The sequence below is a fragment of the Daphnia pulicaria genome, chromosome 7, assembly GCF_021234035.1.
Source record: "Daphnia pulicaria isolate SC F1-1A chromosome 7, SC_F0-13Bv2, whole genome shotgun sequence".
Taxonomy (NCBI): domain Eukaryota; kingdom Metazoa; phylum Arthropoda; class Branchiopoda; order Diplostraca; family Daphniidae; genus Daphnia; species Daphnia pulicaria.
The window spans coordinates 5,188,142-5,209,563 of NC_060919.1; the positions used below are offsets into that span (position 1 = coordinate 5,188,142).

Consider the following 21,422-nt stretch of genomic DNA (forward strand, 5'->3'; position numbering starts at 1 on the left):
GCCGAAAAAGGTAAGGATATGTCAGAGGGCAGCGCAGCAGTGTTGGATTAGATTTCGAGAAAGAATCAAGAAGTAAACGGGCGAGTCTTGTAACCTCATCTGAGAACCCGTTAGAGTACTCAAATTCTTAGCTAAACCCCTTTAAGACTGGCTTTTCATGCAGTTTCTTTTAAATATATGTTGGCATACGCATTATGCTGTGCGTCATTCCCCAGTGCTCATTCTAACGTCAACATCCTCTCCCAATTTCTTTTCAGTTTCGGAACACACATTATTCAGTTTTTGTTCAGCAAACGGTTCAAGTTCACTAAACCAATTGCCAACATAATTACGCTCACCAGCTACTCCTCTCCGCCCCAATATTCCGATTTGGGAACGAATCACTGAAACGCTGGAAGCTGTCGAACCACGTTCTCAATTGGAAGAAGATTGTTAGTGGAACAAGCCAAATAGGATTTATTCGTGAATCACTTGACTTTTGGCGATAATCTAGATTCCCGGAGAAAGAAATAATGGTCGACATAGAACCAGATATTCTTCTTTTTCTTCTTCCTCGTCTGTCGTCTGCTCAGAAGAAACACGTTACTCAAGGAGAAAATAATGGAACCGTATACCAATCAAAAACCTGCAAATTAAGGTGAGCTATTTTCTTTTTTTTTCTCTTGTCTATTATGTGAAACATATACTAGTGCAGAACCGAGTGCGACGATATTGTATACGTGACGTCTTTTGTGACACGTGTAACAAGGATCGAGGTAGAAGCTCTGAAAGGGTCATCGGACCAAAGTTGTTCTATTAGAATTTTATAGGTAGTGATCATTTAAGGGGTCGGACTCGAGAAAAATATGCTGTCAGGTGATAACAATTTATTTCCAAGCGAAACGTTGCTGAATTTTAAGGCGAAATCAACTTAACAACGAAACGGAGGTCATCCATGGCCTTGTTCGTTTCTTCATTCCATTTCCTTATCAAGGTTGCATCGCAATTTTACATGTTTCCCTTTTTGCTTGTAATAACTGAGATCAATGAGGGTTACGAAGAAAAATTATGCACGCCTTCTTTTGCTGTCGTTAAATGTTGTGATGTACCCCAGGGCAAGGGCAGGGGGAAACAAAACAATTTCCAGCTAACATCAAAGGTCACATCAGTGTTATTAGTTTAGCTTTTTTAATAACGCCAATGGCTTGAATCTTGATGGTCGTTATAACTGTTAAGATCTCTTGATAACGAAATGTGAAACGGACATTTTAAATTTATAATTGCACTTCAAACAAGTATACTCAATCTCCTGTATAATTGTGACGATGCCCTTCACGTTTAAACAGGACGTTCACCTCCTTCAAAAGAAAGCCAAAAAAAGACTGTGATGACTTACGGTTTTCCTCATTACCTTTCGGGAATTTCCCCAACATAACTGAAGGCATGTCTTAAGTAGTCATGAAAAAGTCGGAATATATTAAAGGCTTTGTGTAATCATATCATAAAATGTTTTGCCCAGAGCTGCCAAACCCCAAAGGATAGTTCTTTTTTAAGGAAATTAGAAATTACCATAGTATATCTTTCGTATCCATGTTTAGGTATAGCGTCCGTAGCGCCAAGAACCGGTTTGCCAATTGACTTTCTATACTAGTGTATTTTTTCCAGATATTTACCTGCGGGTTCCTATAGAACTTGTTGTAGTCGTCGCTCGAGCTTCAGAGTGAACGCTTTGGCAGTTGCATACGCTCCCATGTCTTCGTTTCGTTCGTGTTCACCGCCTTTGTGTTTTGAAAGGGTCGGGTCACCGAGTGAAACCGCTCAGGTGACAGATGTGGACCAGACAAATCCAACAGGTCTTGATTTCAATCCTTGCTGGTCGTCTTCGAATTCGCTCAAGTTTGTCCACAATCCCGTTCCGACAGTTAACACCAAACGAGTTCCGAATATAGAAATTAAAAGCGTGACGTCAGCAGCACCTGCCGCCGTCGACGGAAGTAATGGACAGACTATGTCAAAGCTATCATCCGTGGTCAAACGACTCTCAACGGAGGTAAGTATTTTGCACCTCTTTTAAATTAAAAATAGCGCCCACGATCTAATTAGAACTGGATTTAATTTGGAAGGAGTTGGAGCAAATGATACAAAACCAGCTAGGGAAAGTTATCGATGGACATCGATACACCAATTGGCTGCGCAAGCAGGTAGACGAAACTGACGTCCAGATGGCTAAATATAAAAACCGGATTGAAGTGCTCCAAAAACACGTAATACATCTGCCATTGCCATGCACTTCAATCTCTTTTTTTTTCTTTTTGGTTGCATATTTATTGATTTGATTTGCGGTAATAGGTGAACGATCTGTCCGCCGTCATCCAAAAGCATATGCAAAATTCAGACGAGTCCGGCAGCACTCCACCCATGAAGATAACCAGGAACGTCGGACTTCAAGTTCGCGTTAAACAGAAGGACAGCGAACTTTGCAATGAGAGCTGTCAGGTATATAGTATGATGTGGACAAAGTCTACAGCAAATTATCTTGTTATTCTTCTAGCCGGCTAACTTGCGCGTGCGCCCTTGAGAATTTGACATTGAGATTTCTTATTTATCTTACACCAAATCCATATAAAGTCGTACCGAGTCGTACAAGGTTTTTCAATTTTTTTTTTTTTTTTTTTTCGAAAGGTTTTTTCGAAAGGTTTTTTGTTTGTTTTCGAGTTCGATATACCGGTTTTTGCTCATAAAACAAAATCAGTGCTCATTTGTTACTAACTAGATGAAACCTCGTTGTATATAACTTAAAAAAGATTTCTTCTATATTATACGGGATTGGATACGGGATATTGTACGGGCTAAATGTTTTGACCAAAAACGAAAAGTTTCGAAGTGAGGATGATATAATGTTAATTTTTTTTAAATCGCAGGTTGAACTATTATCGGACGACAGTGAACAATTCACAACAACAGAGGATCTTCCAGAATTAACAATGCTGCAGCAACAACATTCATCGCAAAATTCGGATGGGGACAAATTGTGCGGATCTAAGAAATCGGACGTCGTTCCCAAGGAATCAGATCAGAAATCAATTGAAATTGATTTGACCTTATCTGATGGCGACGAATCGCCGAGTAATAATGGATGCGTTGTCACCGGTTATGGGACTTCACTATCGACTGAAGAAGTTGCCAGCCGCCACGGTTCACCAGACGAGCCAATAGTTGGTGATTGTAAACCTGATAGCATTTTAAAAAAGGCAGACGACTTATCAGGTTTTCCCGGTTTACCTACTCCACCTTCATACTTTCCTCCAATGGACATTACATCGAATGGCAGCATGATTTCATCTATGAAGATATTTTGTCCTTCCTCAAGTAAAATTATTCCGTCGTTCAAACCAACGACAATGGAAAGTGAATCACCTACGTCTGGTTATCCGTCTGGAACTTGGCCATCGACAGCCAATTCTTCGGTTGGATTTATCGACGCAAATCCACCTAAATCTAGACCTCCGCCGTTGATTTCTGCATTTGGAAGTCATTCAGCCGGCCCGTCCGGGGTCCACCCGAAGAGTCCTACTTGCGGATCGCATTCAAATTTTGAACGGAAGCGTCGGTTACCGTGCAGCATTACATCGGTTAATGCTTCGACCATAGCATCTGTGGAACAACATAACAAATTAATGTTTGTATTTACACGCGATTACAATTTTAATTTTAATTCTAACTCTTTTAAAATTCTCTTTCACAGAAAAGAACGTTGGTATGATTCGAGTGGCATCACGAAAAATCACACTATCGCAAGTCAGCAATCAGTCGCAATCAGTCAATCGCCTCCAGCAACCCCTCCAGCAGCCAAGTCCAGTAGATGTTGTGAGGTGCAAAACATTCAGACGACTGTTGTTCAATCCGTTGCTCATATGCAGCCGGTCATTACACATAATCCATGTCAAACGACTAAATTTCACATGCCTATTATTTCTAAACCAATTCCACAGCAGGAATTTGTTCGAAAACTGGAATTTTCGAAAAAAATTGAATTTTCAAAAAGAGTCGAATCTATCGGCCTCTACCATAAATGGAAGCTTCCAACTCTTCCGTGCAATTCCGTCATCTCCGAGCCAACACCTCAATCTATTCAACCGCCTGTGATCAATGAAGTGAAGCAGCAGCAGCAACCAGTTCAACAATTCCAGAACATTAGGACCTGGATTCCACGATCCAACTGTCTTGATTCACCCATGGATGAACATCTGCGCTCTCCAGAAGTTCCGCCGAATCCTCCTGGACCATTATTGCAACCGGTTCGGCAACAATCAGAATTCCAGAGCAGCGAGAGCTACAAAACTGACGTCAAGTCATCTGTAATTAATTGCAATCCAGCGCAACTACAATCAACAAAATCGCATGGGGCGACAAAGAAGATTCTTCCAGATCTGATAGCCATATCAAAAGTAGTTGCGGCCGCCCCTTCAGTACCTGCTGCTCCAACAGTTGACGAATGGCCGAATCATTTATTCATGAACTTCAAACCAATTTTAATGCTGACCAGATGCGAAAGAGGTACACCAAAAACATAAATTAATACTGTAATTAATACGTTGTTTGCAATTATGCTCGGAAAAAAAACAGGAATTCGAGTTCAATGGACGATACCAAACATGGCGCAAAGCCAAGTTAGCCTAATTGAGTCTTACGTTCTGTACGCTCGAAAAGAAAAAGGACTGGTTCCATCTTCGGAATTTTCCTGGTTACGTGTGGCTGGGTTCTCGGCCCTACCTTTGCCGATGAGTTACATTTTCAGAGAGGTAACTACATAGTTTTAAAGTTGAAACATTTTTCGAACAATACAAATAATGTTTTGGGGTTAAAATTGTCAGTTAACTTCGGGCTATCGCTATTATTTTCGGGTTGGTGCCGTCCTCCGGTGGCGTCCGGATGCCAGAAGTCAAGAAATGCCGTTCAGTGAACCGGCTTCCATAATGATGTAACGTTGGATCCCAACAGGTGGCGAACTTTTCATCTTGTCGGCCCCTCCTTCCAACCACCAAAAAAGCAACAAAAAATATTCGAGAATAATTTGTCACGATTTTTCGTTTCGAAAGAAATGATCCCATGCAATACTATGCACTAGCCGGAGGGCTAAAAGCTCCGTTGGTCGAGTGAAAGTGTCCTTGTTATGAAAATAGTTTTGTTTTTTCTTTGTCTAGGAAAGTAGTAGATGGATAGAAAGCGGATAGAGTCCGAGTGTTGAGATGGTTTGAAGTTGTTGGGGATGTTGGAGTCAAATCCCAGCAGCAGCGTTCGTCGAATATCTCTTTATTGTGCGTTATTCGTCGTGTTTTTGGTACTCGTTTTGATCAACCGTTGGGGTTCGTTAAAATTATTACAATCATTTTATTTTAACATAATCTATACGTTCGGTTCTTTTTAGAGTCGTTGTGTGTATGTCGTGTTTATGATATTATATTACATAGTTAAAACTTTTGATTTGTTGTATAAGATACTCGCCAGTCGCCACATAACTGAGAGTTGCAGAATATTTATGACAACTCCTTCAAAAAAGGAAAATTTTTTCGTTCTCTTCTTATGGAATTTGATTTGTTCGAGTCTCCTTGTTGGATGCGTGTCAGATATTTTTCCATCATAAATGGCACGACACCCTCAAGGTTTTCTTTCATTCACGTGTACTCTATAAACTATCCACGCCCATTTCAAAATTATTCAAATGGCTATATATGTCAGGGAAGGTAGAAACACAAACTTAATCAGTGATTGAACGTTTAGAGACCGGTTTACTCAGTCTGTAATTTCAAGTTTCAAGTTTAGTCCCTTGTCCCTTACAAATTCATAGAATTTGAAAGCTTCATTTTCTTGGTTTTTTTTCCTTCTTTCATTATTCATGATAATGCCTCTAGGCTATGAGTATCGTGCGAGATACTCTGCTCATCTTGAAGATGTTGCTGACCAGTCGGAGGCCGCCTTACCTCGATCGATCGAGTTGATCATGGAAAAGATCCAACTGGAGAGAAGGAATTTAATAGACGAAAGTTGTCGTAAAATAACTTGGAGACGACAGTCTCGACCGGCCAGATTCTACGTCGAAGATCGCCATCGGCTGATGTATTGCTACGTTCCAAAAGTAAGAGATAACTGCATAACATTTATTTATATTGAATCTGATGCAATTTTAATTCTTCCAGGTGGCCAGCACCAATCTCAAACGACTAATGTTGATACTTTCGGGTGCTGTAGAAACGAACGATTTATCATCAATACCGAGTCAATCGGTGCACGAAGAAAATCAAATGCGCAAGTTCGAACCTTACGGAGCGGCGGACGCTATCCGTACCGGATTGGGCAATTACACCAAAGTCATTTTCGTGCGGGATCCGTTGGAAAGGCTGGCCTCCGCCTACCAGGACAAATTTGCCGATGTGAATAGCAGCAGCAAGGCTTATCAAACGGGAATTGGAACCGAAATTATTCGGAAATATCGCCATCAGCCGAGTCAACTATCTTTGGAGACCGGTCACGATGTCACATTTCCCGAATTCGTGAGCTACGTTATAGACGAATGGAAAGCGGGGCGGAGACAGTTGGACGTCCATTGGAGGCCCATGATTGATCTGTGCCTTCCGTGCTCCATGGAATACGATATCGTCGGAAAGTTTGAAACCTTGCACCGAGACGTCGACTTTCTGTTGCAGAGATTAAATGAAAGTAACGTAAGCCGACTTTTTCGGACGAATCGGACGCATAAAACGACTTCTTTCTGGAAGCGATCCGTGAGTCAGCTTAGCTATCAACAGATGAGCGACCTCTTTCGCATCTACGAAGACGATTTCCGGTTGTTTGGTTATCAATACACTACTGAAATCTGTTTGAGTTTAAGTTTGGTTGGTTGTTTGAGAGCCGATGTTGATTATTTATAGCCGACGAAATTGGCGATGCGCAGTTTATTGTTACGGTAGTTTTAGTGTTTCACCATAATTTAGACTTTTCCAACATAGGAATGCGCAAAACTGCAGGTCGTAAATTTGGACGACCTTTTTACACGTTTTCCATATTTTGGTTGCACCTTAATTTCGGGGGGGGGGGGGGGGAACAAAAAAAGTCCCGATTCCCGGTTTAATCACGACCGGCGGGAGTGGCGCCATTGTGCGGCCGTACCTTAAAATTCTTTCAACTCAAATGTTTTCGTCTGCTACGTTGAATGTAAACACGAAATGATAATTTCAGCCACGCTCTAGGCTTTCGGCAGAAATATTATGTTATTCAAATGTGCAAACGTTTTCTTAGATAGAGCAGGTAAGTCAGGTTTTTCCAAAGAATTCTTGTGCAACGTTTTGACAGCGTTCTTCTTTTATTTTCCAACATCGTCATTTGTAAAATCGACTATTTATAGTCTGTGGTTTTACCGCTTTTCTAAAATTAGTTGTGAATTTTTTAAGGCAGGCTGTTGAAACATCCTGCATTTTATTCAAAATTTACTACACAACTTGCAACAAGAATGGCCCTTTCTTCCAGTGCTGTTGGATGTCATAAACATGACCCAAATCAGCTCATCAAATCCAAATCACCTTACCTTTTACAACATGCATTCAATCCAGTTCAATGGTTAGTCTATATTTTTATTTCATAGGCTACTACCTCTACTACTTTAAGTGTATTTCACTAACACTATCATTTCCTTTACGTCGAAGGTATCCGTGGGGTGAAGAAGCCATAAAAAAGGCGAAAGAAGAAAACAAGTTGATATTTCTGTCAGTCGGATATTCAACATGTCACTGGTGCCATGTCATGGAGAAGGAATCTTTCGAGGATGAAAATGTTGCAGAGCTGATGAACTCTGAATTTATTAACATCAAAGTCGACAGAGAAGAAAGACCAGATGTTGATAAAATGTACATGAGCTTCGTTCAGGTGAGATTTACCAGATTTCATTAGTAGACCACTTAATCATTCTCCTGTTATGCAATAGGCCATCACAGGCCGTGGTGGATGGCCAATGAGTGTTTGGATGACCCCAGAACTTAAACCAGTTTACGGGGGCACTTATTATCCTCCTGATGACCGATACTATGGCCAACCTGGTTTCAAAACAATCTTGAAATCCCTGGCTGAGCAGGTGCCAACTCTTGTTTAATCAGCTCTGTTTTTATTTCCCAGGCATTAAACTTTTTTTGATAACAGTGGAAAGAAAACCCCGGGAAATTCAAGGCATCCGGCGAGAAAATCATGACTGCTTTGGCACGATCGTCCACGCTGGGAAGTGGAGATCAAGTGCCTAGCGCCTTTGACTGCGGCCATCTATGCTTCCAGCAGTTGCGTGGCAGCTACGAGCCAAAATTCGGCGGTTTCAGCAAAGCTCCGAAATTCCCGCAACCGGTCAACATGAACCTCCTGCTGCGCTGGCACGTTCTCAGCGACGACGCAGCCGACAGCGACCTGGCCCTGGACATGTGCCTCCACACGCTGCGCATGATGGCCAAAGGAGGGATCTTTGATCACGTCCGTCTGGTAAATTAGATCTTTGTTCGATACATTTGGATCCATAAACATGTTTATTTTTGCCTCACCTCCTCCTCCTCCGGCGCCCAGGGTTTCGCTCGTTACTCGACCGACGAGAAATGGCACGTGCCCCATTTTGAGAAGATGCTCTACGACCAAGCCCAGCTAGCGCTCGTTTACACAGACGCCTATCTTTTGACAAAAGACCAAGATTTCGCCAGAGTCGCCAGCGATATCCTCACCTACGTTAGCAACGATCTGAGCGATCCATCCGGCGGATTTTATAGGTATCTCTTTTGTCACTCTCTCTGTTAACATGTAAATTTTTTGGTCACCCCGCGAATGCTAAATTTAACAGCGCCGAGGACGCCGATTCGTATCCGGAAACCGGAGCGGACGAGAAGCGCGAAGGAGCCTTCTGTGTGTGGAGCCACAAAGAAATCCAGTCAGTTTTGGCTTCGCAACCGGCTCCGTCTCAAGTCGGGCCGGATGTCACAGTGTCCGACATTGTTTGCTATCACTTTGACATCCGACCCAGCGGCAACGTGGATCCCTATCAGGTCCGTTTATTCTTATTCATGGAGGGGGCCAGATACCACCGCGCGCATCCTTCCGTTCCATCATCCCGTTGTAAAAGTCGGGATCGGCGTTGGTCGGTGAACGAGCCAAAAGATATTCAATCAGTTGATGTATCATCTCCAGACCATTGGTGGCCAAAGGAGAGAGAAGAAAAAGAACAAGTTTTTATAGGGCCCGCTGTCTTTATCCTGCCGGACATTTGCAGTCGACATGGCCGATGAAAAGGGACTGTGTGACGTGAAAGCCTCGCCCTTTCTCTCTCCTCTTCCGTAACTGTTCCACCCAACTCTCTCTGTCCTCAGTTAAGAACCTCTTTCCCTGGAAATTCGCCAAACTAGGAGCTCGGCCTCCTCCTCCTCTGGTGCCCGTTATACGTGACCCTTTTTATGACGGGCCGGACCTTCTTCATCCCCGCGCTCCTCTGTCGTATGAACCTTCTCCTTGTTTGTTTGTTTGTATTTGCCTTGTGTCGTCCTGTCCTATCCTATCCTCTAGCTCAGGGGCTGGCCGTCTCCCCTCTATTTCACTTGGGGTTCTCGACAGAGATGGAGGCCGGCGTCGTTGGGTTTCTTTCGGTCCTCCCAATAAAACGTTTGTTTATCACCCCCGTATAGTAGCGACAGGCTCTTTTGTCTACCAGCAGGTCTTGGACAAGAGTCGTTTGGCATGTGCTTACCACTTTGACGATTTTATTTGCTCTTTCAGAAAAGGCCAAAGGATGGACGGACGGACGGACGGATGAGAGGGTGGGGGGTCGGCTAGACTTTTTATCCGATCAATGAGTCGATACCTAATGCTCTTTTTCCTTTCTTGGTTGTTGTTGTTGCACACTGGGCAACTCGGGCAGGATCCACATGATGAGCTCAAGGGCCAGAACGTCCTGATTATTCGCGGGAGCGACGAGGAAACGGCGGCCAAGTTTGGATTATCAATGGACGTTTTGCGGGAGTTGCTGGAGACGGCCTTATCAACAATGCGGGAGGCCCGCCAAAGAAGACCACGTCCACATCTTGACGATAAAATGCTGGCCAGTTGGAACGGTGAGTCTCCTCGCTGCCGAGAAATTTAGGGTCCGTCTTTCCACTCCAGCCACGAGACGGGCTGGATGTGACGGCTAATGCGTCCGTCTTCCTTGTTACCCTCATTCTTTTTTTCTACTGAAAATAAATATGAAAACGCGATCGCAGGTTTGATGATCTCGGCCTTGGCCAGAGCCGGCCAGATTCTCGGCCGAGACACTTACGTCGAGAGGGCCGCCAAAGCAGCCGAGTTTGTGCGCCAGCATCTCTACGACGGGCAAAGTGGACGCCTCTTGCGCAGCTGCTACCGCGGCGGCGACGGCCAACAAGGCGCCGTCTCTCAAAAGTGAGAGTCCAATTTTTGTTTTCCTTTTTCTAAGTTAATTTGGGTCGGAATTCATTCAATTCCGCAATTCCGCCAGTGCCGAGCCGATTGGAGGATTCCTCGATGATTACGCTTTCGTCATTCGTGGACTGCTGGACTTGTACACGGCCTGTCAGGACGAGAAATGGATCCAATGGGCCGACGAATTACAGCAGAAACAAGACCAACTCTTCTGGGACCCGTCGCAGGGCGGATACTTTAGCTCGGCGGCCGGCGATCCCAGTATCCTGATCCGGCTCAAGGAAGGTACGTATAAATCTAATCGAATCCGATTGGGATTTATTTCTTTTTTTTTGGCTTGAGATTTGGGCCCGACCTGACCTGTTACCGAACTATTCACGGCGGATTTTTGGGTTATTTTTTTATCCAGAGCAAGATGGAGCCGAGCCATCCGGCAATTCGATAGCTGTGGGCAATCTGGAACGGCTGGCCGTTGCGGTCGATCGGAGCGACTATCGCGATCAAGCCAGACGTACCCTGTGCCTGTTCCAAGATCGGCTGGCCAAAATCCCCGTCTCCTTGCCCGAAATGGTGGCCGCCCTGCAGCTCCACCAAGGATCGCCGACCGAGGTATAGACGACATCTAAAGCCTTCCGGCCCCTTTTATATATTTTGGAAGAAAAGAAAAGACACAATCCCCTCCTCCCCCCCCCCCCCATTCAACAGTCGGTAAAACAAAAACAAAAGCAGATCCGGCAGCCTTACACAACATGGTAAAAGAGTCGAGTTGACATTATACACAGGCCATCTGATGACCTCGTATATCTCTCGTTAGGAGGACGGGTTTTTTTTTTGTTGTAATCGGCTCCTTTCGTGCGCAGCCGGAAGAGAGAGGAGGGGTGGGGGTAAGATCAAGGTGGAAAAATAAAAAAAGGCAGAGAAGGAAACCCATTTAATGACCTCCCGCTCTCTCCTGTCCGTGACGCTGGTGATCGATAATTTCTTTCCTCGTGCAGGTTCTTTTTCGCCTACTTTGTGTGTGTCTGTCTGTCTGTGTGTGTGTGTGTGTGTGTGTTTTTCTTCTTTTTGGCTATCGGATTGACTGTGCGGGATGGTTAGATACGTCAGCCAGGAGGTCAAGTCACGAAGGGGGCGTGGGAGGGGCCGGCTTATCCTAATACGTTCGTGCGTGCAATCGTCAGATTTCCTTTCTGGTTCTTTTTTTGAGTTTCTAATTTTTTTGTTTTTGTTTGTTTCTTCGATTAGGTGGTGATTGTGGGTCCCAGATCGTCAGATGTCGGCCATCAGCTCTTCAGAGAGGCCGTGACGCACCGCAAATCCTTACTGGGTCAAGTGGTGATCCGTTTCGATCCGTCCAGCTCTTCTTCTTCTTTTTTGGCCAGTCGTAGGCCGTCATTAGCGGCTATGAAACCGCCCCTAAAAGGTGGTGACGTGGTCGACGCCGCTGCTGCTTACCTCTGCCGAAATCGATCCTGCTCGGCTCCCGTTGATTCCCCAGAGGATTTACGACAGTTGCTTAACTCGAACTGACATTGATCTTTTTTTCTTTCTTTCTTTCTTCTCCTTTTTGCGCCCAGCAGCGATACACAACGGACTCACCAAATGCTTTTTCTTCTTCCTCCATTTCTTATATACATAGAAATACTTACCACACTATATTTTAGAGAGAGAATAGAAAGAAAAGTTGTGTATATGTAGTATTCGAAATCGTCGGATAAAATTGCTCGACGTTCGTACGTCTATCGTAAAATATATCGACCGCAAAGTTGACCTGGCGGCCGGCGCCAGTGTCTATTTTCGCTTGTAAAGTTTCCGTTTTGTGTTCTGGGAAAGAGAGAAAATTGAAGTATTCCTTTTTTCTTCTTCTTCTTCTTCTTCTTCTTCTTCTTCTTCTTCTTCTTCTTCTCTGGCTGAATGATAACCGCCAACAACGTGGCCCGCTGACATGATTGAGGTATAGCTTGTGAGGGGGGGTGGGTGGGTGGGCTGTGCTATACACACTAACCCGGTGAAAGGAAATTGATCGATGGCCCAGCACCAATGACAAAAGCTATTGGAGTCGGTGTGTGTGTGTGTGTGTTCCTCCGGCTGCTCCTTTTTTCTTTCTTGTGTGTGTCGCTTCCGTTTTTCTCCGTATTCTCTCCTCCGTGCGCCCCCCGTTTTTCTTTAGCTCCCTCCGAGTTTCTTCTCGTTGTATTATTTATTCACGGTGCATTACGCTGCCATTTCTTTTGTGCCCACCTCCTTTTTTGAAGGGGAGGAGGAGGAGTTGCATCAATATTTTATTCCGGTTTTTTTTTTTACTTTGGATTTCTCTGTCGGACCGGCGTCGTGAAAAGGGGAGAGGGAGAAACACGGAATCGAATGCAAATCGACCGACGGAATTCGATCGCCATTCAAATCTATGTTAGCCCCCCAGGAGGAGGAGGGACGAATAAGAGCGGGCGACCCTTTCTAGCTGCTACGTGACTTTTCCGGCCGCATTATCGAACTACCATCAGCAGGTGTGTCGTCGTCGGATGACAGAGAGGCTAGAGAGACATACAGAAGAACTCGGATGGCTCTCCTTTTGCACAATATAGAGCGAGGTACGTCGACGAGCGGCACGCGCCTCCAGCTCCTCGACGTACCTCGCTCCCTTCCCCCCCTACCCCACTCGTATTCAATCGATGTTGTGTGTATGCACCGGCAGATACACACACAGCGTCAGTTCAGCCACAAAGAAGAAAAAAGGAACTGGAAACAAATAATAATAATAAAAAAAGAGAGAAAAGAATAGAAGAATCCCCGTGAAAAGAGAAAGGAGAACTTTTACCTCAATTCCCTGGCCATCTCGATCGTGATGGTGTACTATACACACACCGCATCCATCGGCGCATCCAGCCTCCTACCTCCTACCTCCATACAAGACAGTGCGGTGTACGTGGAAAAGGAGAGTCTCAAAGTCTCTGGGGTTGGCCAACCCGGACCTCATCGTGTCTTTCCGTGTTTTATCATTCCGTCTAGATAAAAAGATAAAAAAAGTTCCTTTTATGATACATCCAGGCGACGGAAGAAAATCGGCAACGACTACTAACGGAAACAATGACGTTCTCGTCAAAAGGTAAAAAACCAAAAAACCAAATCAAATTACAAATGAAAAACGATCGAAATGAGAAGATGCTCCTTCAACATTTGGGGCTCCCCTTTTTTTCCACCGTGTCGCTCCTTGATTCGTCGAAATGATTACGAGAGAGAACTACCAACAATGGGCCGCTGCCGACGAGATAAACCAACAAGAGAGAGAGACAAAAAAGCTCTCTGCATAAAACAACCCAAGTCGACTCATCCTGGAAGAGGAGAAAATAACAAGATGAATCGATCGACGACGTCCAGGTTTATTTTATTTTTTATTTTTAAAAAAAAATGTATTTTTCTTGGCTAGTAATTTTCGTGTGCAAAAATAACGACTGGGGGGTGGGGTGGGAGGTTTCCACGTCCTTGTTACAAGTCGGGTAAATTTTTTGTTGATTATACAAGGAGCTGGAAGACAAAAATGTAAATGAGGAAAAATGAGACATTTTGTTTGTTACACATCTCGTCACGCTCTATAAAAATCATCAGGTGACACACACACACACACAAGTTGCGGTGATTGGTCGGAGCCAATGTGTGTTGTTGTTGTTGTTGTTGTAATCCCAACTCGGGCGAAAAAAGAAAGAAATAACAATGGGGGAGGGAAACTTGGTAACGTTCCACAAATGAGTCAATGAGACGTGCAATGGATTGGCTACAAGCCTCTGTTGTTCCTCTCTTGTTTTCTTTGCCATCAAACAAAAGACGGGCTAAAAGAATCTAAATAACATTTCACGAATGGCCAGCATAGCAGTGCTCACACTAGTCCGGTGTGTGTGTGATATAACAAGTGAGTTGACTCATTAACTAATCGGCGGGGTCGACTGCAAAAGTCAAATGCTTGGAATCGCTCCAGGCTGCTCCTGCTCCCGCCATCGACGCCAATTCAAACGTAATAGGAGCAAAGTTGCGTAACATTTGATTCATTGGAGGACATTTGGGCTGCGACCAAAGCGCCGATAAACGTCGGTTATATGCTAATGCATAAATCAGACGGGAGACGGCCCCCAAAGTGTCGAAATGTGGCTTATTGGAAAAAAAACGACGGACGTGATGAAGTGCTCCAATAAAAAGAAATAACCGGCGACGCTTAACTTAACGGCTCGTCCGTTCTCCCGTCGAATGCTGGACGAATGTTTCGACCGCCAGGCGACAAGATTTTCCAACTCATCACCGAAAAGTTTGAGTCTGCCCGCAACCCAACAGCTGTGCGACGTGTAGTATTACACGAGAGATGGACGATGACGAGAATTGCCAAGGAATGTCCGGGCACAAATATTTTGGCCCTGCTGTCCTTGAGTGAATTGCTGGGCCGTTATAATTTCGGTCCGGACACACCAATTGGAAATTTGTCAATGGAATTTGTTTGCCAGTGACCGTGTAAACTCGTCCGGAATGTGTCGCCCCCACACACATCCACACACCATTTGCTTGGCAATTATTGACGCGCGTGTCTGTTAATTCACGCTCGAATTGACTGGTGTAAAAACAAAAAACATTGACAAATCTTTTCTCCGCCTTTTTGGACCGGCTGTTGCTGCTGCTCCTGCTGAGCTCCTTGTTTCTCTTTGTTCTTCTTGTTCTCGCTCCCTCTTAAGACCGGAATTGCTCCATGTTTTAAATATAGACAAGCTGTCGACCCATAAAGGCGCACGTACTATTCCACTCTCCTTCGCTCCTTTGCTCTCTCTCCGTGCGCTTGTTGTCTCCTTACCACTTTTCTCTGTTCCCCCCCCAACGACGTCTAACCCCCCGCGCCGCTGTTTTGTGTTTCACTACAAGCCCCAAAGAAATAGGAAGAAGAAAGAAGAAGAAGAGACTTGACCTAGAAAATTGTCGATTCTCTCAGCTTCTTCTTCGATTTGATAAATGTTGAAATGTTTTTTTAGTTTTTTCGTTAGGAGCGCCAAAGATTTGTGTGTGAAGAGAATCGCGCCTGCACTTGAAAATGTCAGTCGCCGATGAACTCCACCAGTACACTGTACACATTGGTGGAGAGGGGAAATTTTCCATCCACATTCCGGAATCTTTTTTTTTTTTTGGGGGGGGGGGGTTGTTGTTGTTGCTCCTAGTGGCCTGTGGGGACTTGTTCTAGTGCACAGGAGTTTCTAAAAAATCCAATGGGTTGTATAGAGAGAAAGAGACGATGTACACACAGAGAGACGCATTAGGTGGTGTAACAGCAGCGCACGGACAAGCGGGAATGCGCGGCCATGTTGATGCCTAAAATTAGCCGGACGACGGCTGATTGGCACGGACCAGAAGACCGAGCGTCCACCGCCTCCTCCTCCTCCTCCCCCAAAAAAAGAGTCCAAGAAGAACACAAAAACCCAAACAAAACATTCCGGTACTAGCGCACTGGACTTTGTGTGTGTGTGTGTGTTATTCGCCTTTTTGATGAAAAATGTCTAAAACTCTTATAGAACATTTTTGGGGGTTTTGATTTTGACCTCGTTCCGCCAATCTCTCTCCCAGTTACGTATGAAGACACAACAACATTCCGGCCGGAATAGTTTGAGATGACTTCATCGACTGATTTTCATCATTACACACACCCCCTCACCTCCACCTCCTCACCACCTTTCTTCTTGGCGGTGTGTGGGGAGGGCGTTTTTATTGGTCAAAAAGAAGAAGAAGAAAACGGTAAGAAAAACTTTTTTCTCTTTTTTACCAAAGTGAAAACAGTTGCGCAATGGTACGGCGGCGCATTGAAATCCGGCCCGCTCCTGCCTTCCGTTTTTCTCTCCGCTTCTCCTGTGTGCTCTCGCCTTTGTGTGTGTATGTATGTGGGGTTGGTGGAGGGGGGGGGGTTAGAAAATAGAGAGAGAGAGGTGGGGAGGGAAGGAGGAGGAGAATAGTGGGAGAAAAAGAGTGGGAACAGTCCGGAAAGCGGATCAGTCGACGTGTGCTTGCGTCCGTTGCCGGCAACACCAGTCCGTTTTTGGGGTTTCCTCCGTGTCGTTCGTTCGTGTGATACAAGAGGCCGACCGACCGACACGACCAGACAGTTACAGACTCGACCGATTTATTTTTTTTTCTTTTTTTTCTTCTGGTGGAGGAGGAGAGAAAGTTGATAAATAAAAAGTGGAAAAGGTTGAAAAATATTACGTGTGGCGGACCGGATGTACGTGCAAGTGCGTCGCTAAAGTGTGTGAGTGAAGAGGAACGAACGAACGAACCAACCCGGCCCGGTTTTGGTTCGAATTTATGAATTTGACTCAATTTGAAATTCCCGCCAATAAAAATGGGCTAACAATTTCGGTGGCGTTTATTATTTGAAAATCGTCTAGTGCATTTCGTTCTTCTAACATCTGAAGAGAAACCGAAACTCCCCCACAAGAAAAAAGAATCGGGCGAATTTGATTGTTTCCCATCCGTCCGCGCAGTTTCCGCTCGGCGTTTATTTGTTCGTTTTTCTTCTTTTGTTTTTGTTTGTGTTTGTTTTTTGGGGGTGGCTGAAGTAGAAGAAGAAGAAAGGTTTGTGTTTCTCTCTTTTCCCCCTTTTTTTCGTTTCTTTTTCGCGGCGCTACTTGACGCTGGTAGAAATCAAAAATCCCCCAAAAAGAAGAAAATTCCGCCCAGGGAGAAATAAGAAACACACACACAAGACACCCAACATCTCCGATTCGATAACGACCGCAATGTCATAAGGAGCCGCCAGCCTCTCTCTGTGCTCTCTCCCCGTGTGTGTGTGTGTGTCAGTGTGTGTGTGTGCAAAGTGTGTGTGTGTGCGCGCTCCTGGAAATATATATATCTAAGGTGTGTTTTTAGATAGATCTGGTGGTCTTGTGTGTGTCTGTGTGTGTGTGTGTGTGTTATCACTGTGCGTGTGCTCTGTGCCGTCGGGCACAGAGTCTTGTTTGCTCCTCGGCGAACCTCTCCAGCAGGCCGGTCGGCGCGTGTTACGGTCGGAATGAAGGAAATCAAGGAATAAAAAGAGAAAAAAAAAAAGAGAAAAGATAAAAAAAGACGATCGAACCATCAAGAAGAAGAAGTTGCTCCAGCCCTGGAAAGTTTTTTTTTTCTTTCTCCCCCGATGAACGACAGTCGATGTGATGGATCGTCGGGTCGGAGATGAAGTAGGTGAAGGGGGAGGAGGAGGAGGAGGAGGCGATCCAGCGGCAGTGGCGGCGGTGCCGGCAGACAAATCGCCCGTCATCACGACCAAGAACCGGCCATCATCGCCGACATCATTACGGCTGCTGCTGCTCCTGCCGCCACCGCAGCCGTCGATGGCCGTCGCCCGTCCTGAACTTGTCATCGACGACACGGTCCAGCAGTCGCCGACGACGGACAATCAAGTGGAGCCTCAACAACAACAACAACAGCAGCAGCCAGAAACAACGAGGACGCCGCCCAGCGTTTACATCGAGTGCAGTCCGTCTACTGCTGGGCCCAACTACGGAGGAGAAGGAGAGGCCGGCGGTGGCGGAGACGACGTCCTCTACTATTCCGGCTACCACTCTGAGGAGGTGGACGAAGATCTGGAGGATTTGGAAGAGGAGCAAGAGGAGGAAGACGAAGATGATGAAGTGGAGGAAGAAGAAGAAGAAGAAGAAGAAGATCAAGTTGATGGCCAAGAAGAAGATGAAGAAGAAGAAGAAGATGGTTTACCCTTTCCAGGATTCGTACCCGTCACTTTGGGCTTCATGACCCAGTACAGCCGGCCCAGGAGCTTTTGCTTGCGGATGATCACCAATCCATATCCTTTTTTTTCGATTTCGGAAATTTGTTGTCTTAATTAGATTCAAGTTAAGTCGATTTAAATGGCGAGCTCCCGCTTTGTTGGTCGTCGTCGTCATCATCTCTATTGATCCCGACTCCGGGGCTACCTCCTCCTACTCCTGTGTGTGTGTGTGTGTGCGTGTGACAGATGGTGGACAAACATGGCCGACAGGTGAGCGCATCCGACACACCAAAGTATTGACTTTCTCTCCCTTTTGAAATCCTTCCTTTCTCTTCCCGCCCATCATTTCGATTCAAAATCTTTTTTCTTTTTCTTTTTCTTCCGGCGGATTTGATTTCTTGTAACTTTAGACGGATGTTCTTTTTTCCCACCGTAGGTGTGTTTTATTTTGAGCGGGGAGGTATCTATTCCCGCAGTGTACAGTATCCCGTTTGTTGACGTAATAATCGAACTATTTTTTAATAAGCGATGCGCATCGTGATGGCTCCGCATCAATCCCGTTTCCATGACGACGTCGTTTTTTTGAAAATTTTCAAAAAAAAAAGGGGAAGGAATTCCGCGTCCGGAATAAGTCAAGAGAGAGAGAATGTCTCTGAGCTCTAATATTCTTACCCCATTTTGACTGCGTAAAGTCGCTGGATTGGCGCATCTCATTTCCTGCCATTTCCATCCGGATTCGGTCGAGCATCGTAGAAAAACTTGGCAACCGTGTCTATAGAACCGATACGCGATTGGTTCGGCCGTCATTCGAAATAATAGTCGGATATAACCACCCACCCACCCTCTCTTTTTTCTTTTGAATCAAAAAATAAAAAATCCTCCTTCTATCTAGCGCTGGATCGCGTCACGTTGTCGCCTCCGCACACATTTTGCCTTGGGTGACGTTTTTTTTTGTGTGTGTGTGTTCTCCGTCCCGGTTCAATCAAAAAATCGCATTATGCTGAATCCAGTCGAAAATCCGCCTTTTTCATCATTTTCTATATCCTAAATGGAAGGATCTTTTATTTTTTTTTCCATTCTTTTCCGCTGAGATCATCAGTCGATTTGACGATCCAGGAGAGCGCGGCCATCAGACGTCCAGCCGTTGACGAGGATCGTTTTCTTTTTCTTGGCCAGCGTCTCGTCCGTATGTCTCCATCATCTTCGTGATATTCCAGCCGAAAATGCCACGGTCTAATCCCATTTGTTTGGCCCAGTCGAAAAACAAAACCAAAAAAAAAAAAATCCTGCTGGATGTAGACAATTCCCCTCGTATATAAATACTAAACGTGACATTGTTTGTTTGCCAAATTGCCGGAGATGTCCCCCCCGGCATTATTTACTCGGCCTTTATTATTCCAGATCCACCTCGATCCTTGTAAGAAAAATAAAAAAAATGGCCTATACACGCACGTAAATGTTGGCTATACCATCCCGGCCGAGTGATGGTCGGACATTCCTTCAATGTCTGGCCGATGAAAAAGGGGGGGGGGGAGGAGAAGCTCGACACCGTCGTCCTCGTCGACCCATCTTTTTTGGCTAGGAAAAACGATCCTGTCTTGTTCGTCCCTCTTGGCCCCAGACAGTTTCTCTTTTGCCTCCCAAACTTTGTTTTCCTTTTTTTTTTTGGCATTGAAACAAGTGCATTTTCGATATACAATATTTTCTTTAAAGATGACAGAGAAGAAGAAGAAGAAAAATAATTTGATAAAAGCCACCCGAGGATTGCACGAGCGTCGATCCTTTTTGGGTGGGGCCCTTGACGATACACACAGGAGCTGTGCACGCTCGATATCAAATGCGTTTCTTTTCCCCATTTTCTTTTCTTTGGTCGGTAGATTATTTACTTGTGGGCAGTTTGGCCGAGAGGACCAGCGCGGATTCTATTAGCATAGAGAAGGAGAGTACGTGAACCTTTTTTCTCTGCCGCCAGGATCGAAATTGGCCGAGTGGCGATTTTGATCTTCTAGACTCTTTTCTCTTCCGGCGAGACAATAGTCAAATGGCCACCGGGGTTTTGAAATTGTGTCGAGTGGCAAATAGCTTGGACAGCAGCGACTTTCGCTCTACAACAGCAGCAGCTCATGGAGGCAAAAGACCAAAAAGAAGTTGAGAAAACAACTTGAGAAAACTAGAAATTTTTTCTTTCTTAGTTGGTCCTTATATCTTTTCGAGCTGCTGCTGCTGCTGGCTGCTGCTGCTCTTGCCCGTTGGCGCAACTTCTATTTCTGCCCGCCCTTCGTTCCCGTGGTCATCATCATCTGCCCAACACACACACACACACAGAGAGGGGGTCTGTGCTGCTGGCCCGTCCCGTACCCAGTGTAAATATTTGAGTCGGACACACGTACACACACAAAAAGGTTGGCCCGCATCTTTTTTTTTTCCCCTTCTCTACACGTCCGTGCTGGATCGAAATACATAGCCAAATGGGAATAGACGAGATTGCGACGATGACGAGGAGATGGGACGAAAAACGATCTCTCTATTGATTGGCCGTTTCATTCGTTTCCACCAACCCCCCGAGAAAAAAAATTTAATCCAAGTTAAATTTAATGGTATCAACTTGAAAAATACATTTGACCTTTCCATTTTAATGAGGGAATCAATCCATTCTGTCTGAAAGGGGGATTTGAAATTGTTTAGCGATCCTTTTTCCAAGTAAAATTCTTCCATTAAAAAGTGATTTTAATCCCTAGTTTTAGCCCCCCCCCCATTAGTAGTAATGCGACTGCCGCTACGCGATCGTTCACAAAAACAAACGGGATTGGATCAATCCCGAATAAGAGGATCGATACCTGCAGAGTTCTTGAAAGATGCCCAAGGTAGATCCAGGGATTTTAAAAAATAAAATCAAAATCAAAAACCCTCTCGATGTTTGAACGCCAGTGAAAATTGGTGGGGCTTTTAAAACACACACACACACACACAAACTTAATGAGGCCGGATCGATTCCGGCGCATCGGAAAAAAAAAATTTGTTTTTTTCTCTCGTCGACTCATCCATCCGACGGGCGTAATAATGACCGTAATAATAAGAGGAAGAGCGTGAGAGAGTAGAAGAAGCCCTTGATCTCCTTCGCTCCTTATTACATCCCTCTCTCCTTTTTTTTCTGTTCTTTGATTGGTTGATGTCTAGGAGAAGAAAAAGACAATAAGTCGATCTAAATGGGCGACTTTGAGTTTGACGATACATCGGGAAAAATCGGCGA

The 21,422-nt window shown here is 45.0% G+C and overlaps 4 protein-coding genes across 19 annotated transcripts in view; all 4 read left to right on the plus strand.

Moving 5' to 3' along the window:
* The first annotated feature begins 50 nt into the window (after positions 1–50).
* LOC124349457 (activating transcription factor 7-interacting protein 1-like) lies at positions 51–5,461 on the plus strand. Of its 3 annotated transcripts, none has more exons than XM_046800082.1 (8): positions 51–637; positions 1,645–2,029; positions 2,103–2,243; positions 2,329–2,475; positions 2,901–3,658; positions 3,725–4,536; positions 4,606–4,781; positions 4,854–5,461. In XM_046800082.1, the coding sequence occupies exons 1-8, from the start codon at positions 513–515 to the stop codon at positions 4,962–4,964; spliced, it is 2,655 nt and encodes an 884-aa protein (XP_046656038.1). In that variant the 5' UTR covers positions 51–512; the 3' UTR covers positions 4,965–5,461. The 3 variants fall into 3 exon arrangements, with proteins under 3 accessions (XP_046656038.1, XP_046656039.1, XP_046656040.1); XM_046800083.1 differs by having other exon boundaries at positions 52–637; positions 1,774–2,029; XM_046800084.1 differs by having other exon boundaries at positions 506–637; positions 1,631–2,029.
* On the plus strand, positions 4,891–6,908 carry LOC124349847 (carbohydrate sulfotransferase 11-like). Its single transcript, XM_046800751.1, has 4 exons — positions 4,891–4,980; positions 5,184–5,345; positions 5,892–6,115; positions 6,177–6,908. The coding sequence occupies exons 2-4, from the start codon at positions 5,249–5,251 to the stop codon at positions 6,906–6,908; spliced, it is 1,053 nt and encodes a 350-aa protein (XP_046656707.1). The 5' UTR covers positions 4,891–4,980; positions 5,184–5,248.
* A 263-nt stretch (positions 6,909–7,171) lies between these two features.
* LOC124349474 (spermatogenesis-associated protein 20-like) lies at positions 7,172–12,164 on the plus strand. 2 transcript variants are annotated; one of them, XM_046800119.1, is made up of 12 exons: positions 7,172–7,284; positions 7,428–7,593; positions 7,680–7,899; positions 7,958–8,104; positions 8,170–8,496; positions 8,578–8,774; positions 8,846–9,047; positions 9,914–10,106; positions 10,254–10,431; positions 10,508–10,716; positions 10,841–11,040; positions 11,677–12,164. In XM_046800119.1, the coding sequence occupies exons 1-12, from the start codon at positions 7,245–7,247 to the stop codon at positions 11,959–11,961; spliced, it is 2,364 nt and encodes a 787-aa protein (XP_046656075.1). In that variant the 5' UTR covers positions 7,172–7,244; the 3' UTR covers positions 11,962–12,164. The 2 variants fall into 2 exon arrangements, with proteins under 2 accessions (XP_046656075.1, XP_046656076.1); XM_046800120.1 differs by having other exon boundaries at positions 7,192–7,284; positions 7,432–7,593.
* A 4,212-nt stretch (positions 12,165–16,376) lies between these two features.
* Positions 16,377–21,422, plus strand: part of LOC124349362 (voltage-dependent T-type calcium channel subunit alpha-1G-like) — a 33,299-nt gene continuing 28,253 nt past the window's right edge. For 8 of the 13 annotated variants that reach the window (XM_046799870.1, XM_046799872.1, XM_046799868.1 and 5 more), the window contains exon 1: positions 16,377–18,247. In XM_046799870.1, the coding sequence (XP_046655826.1) occupies positions 17,601–18,247 (647 nt within the window). In that variant the 5' untranslated portion in view covers positions 16,377–17,600. The remainder of the gene's footprint in view (positions 18,248–21,422) is intronic. The other 5 variants (XM_046799878.1, XM_046799874.1, XM_046799876.1 and 2 more) reach the window with 1 other exon arrangement.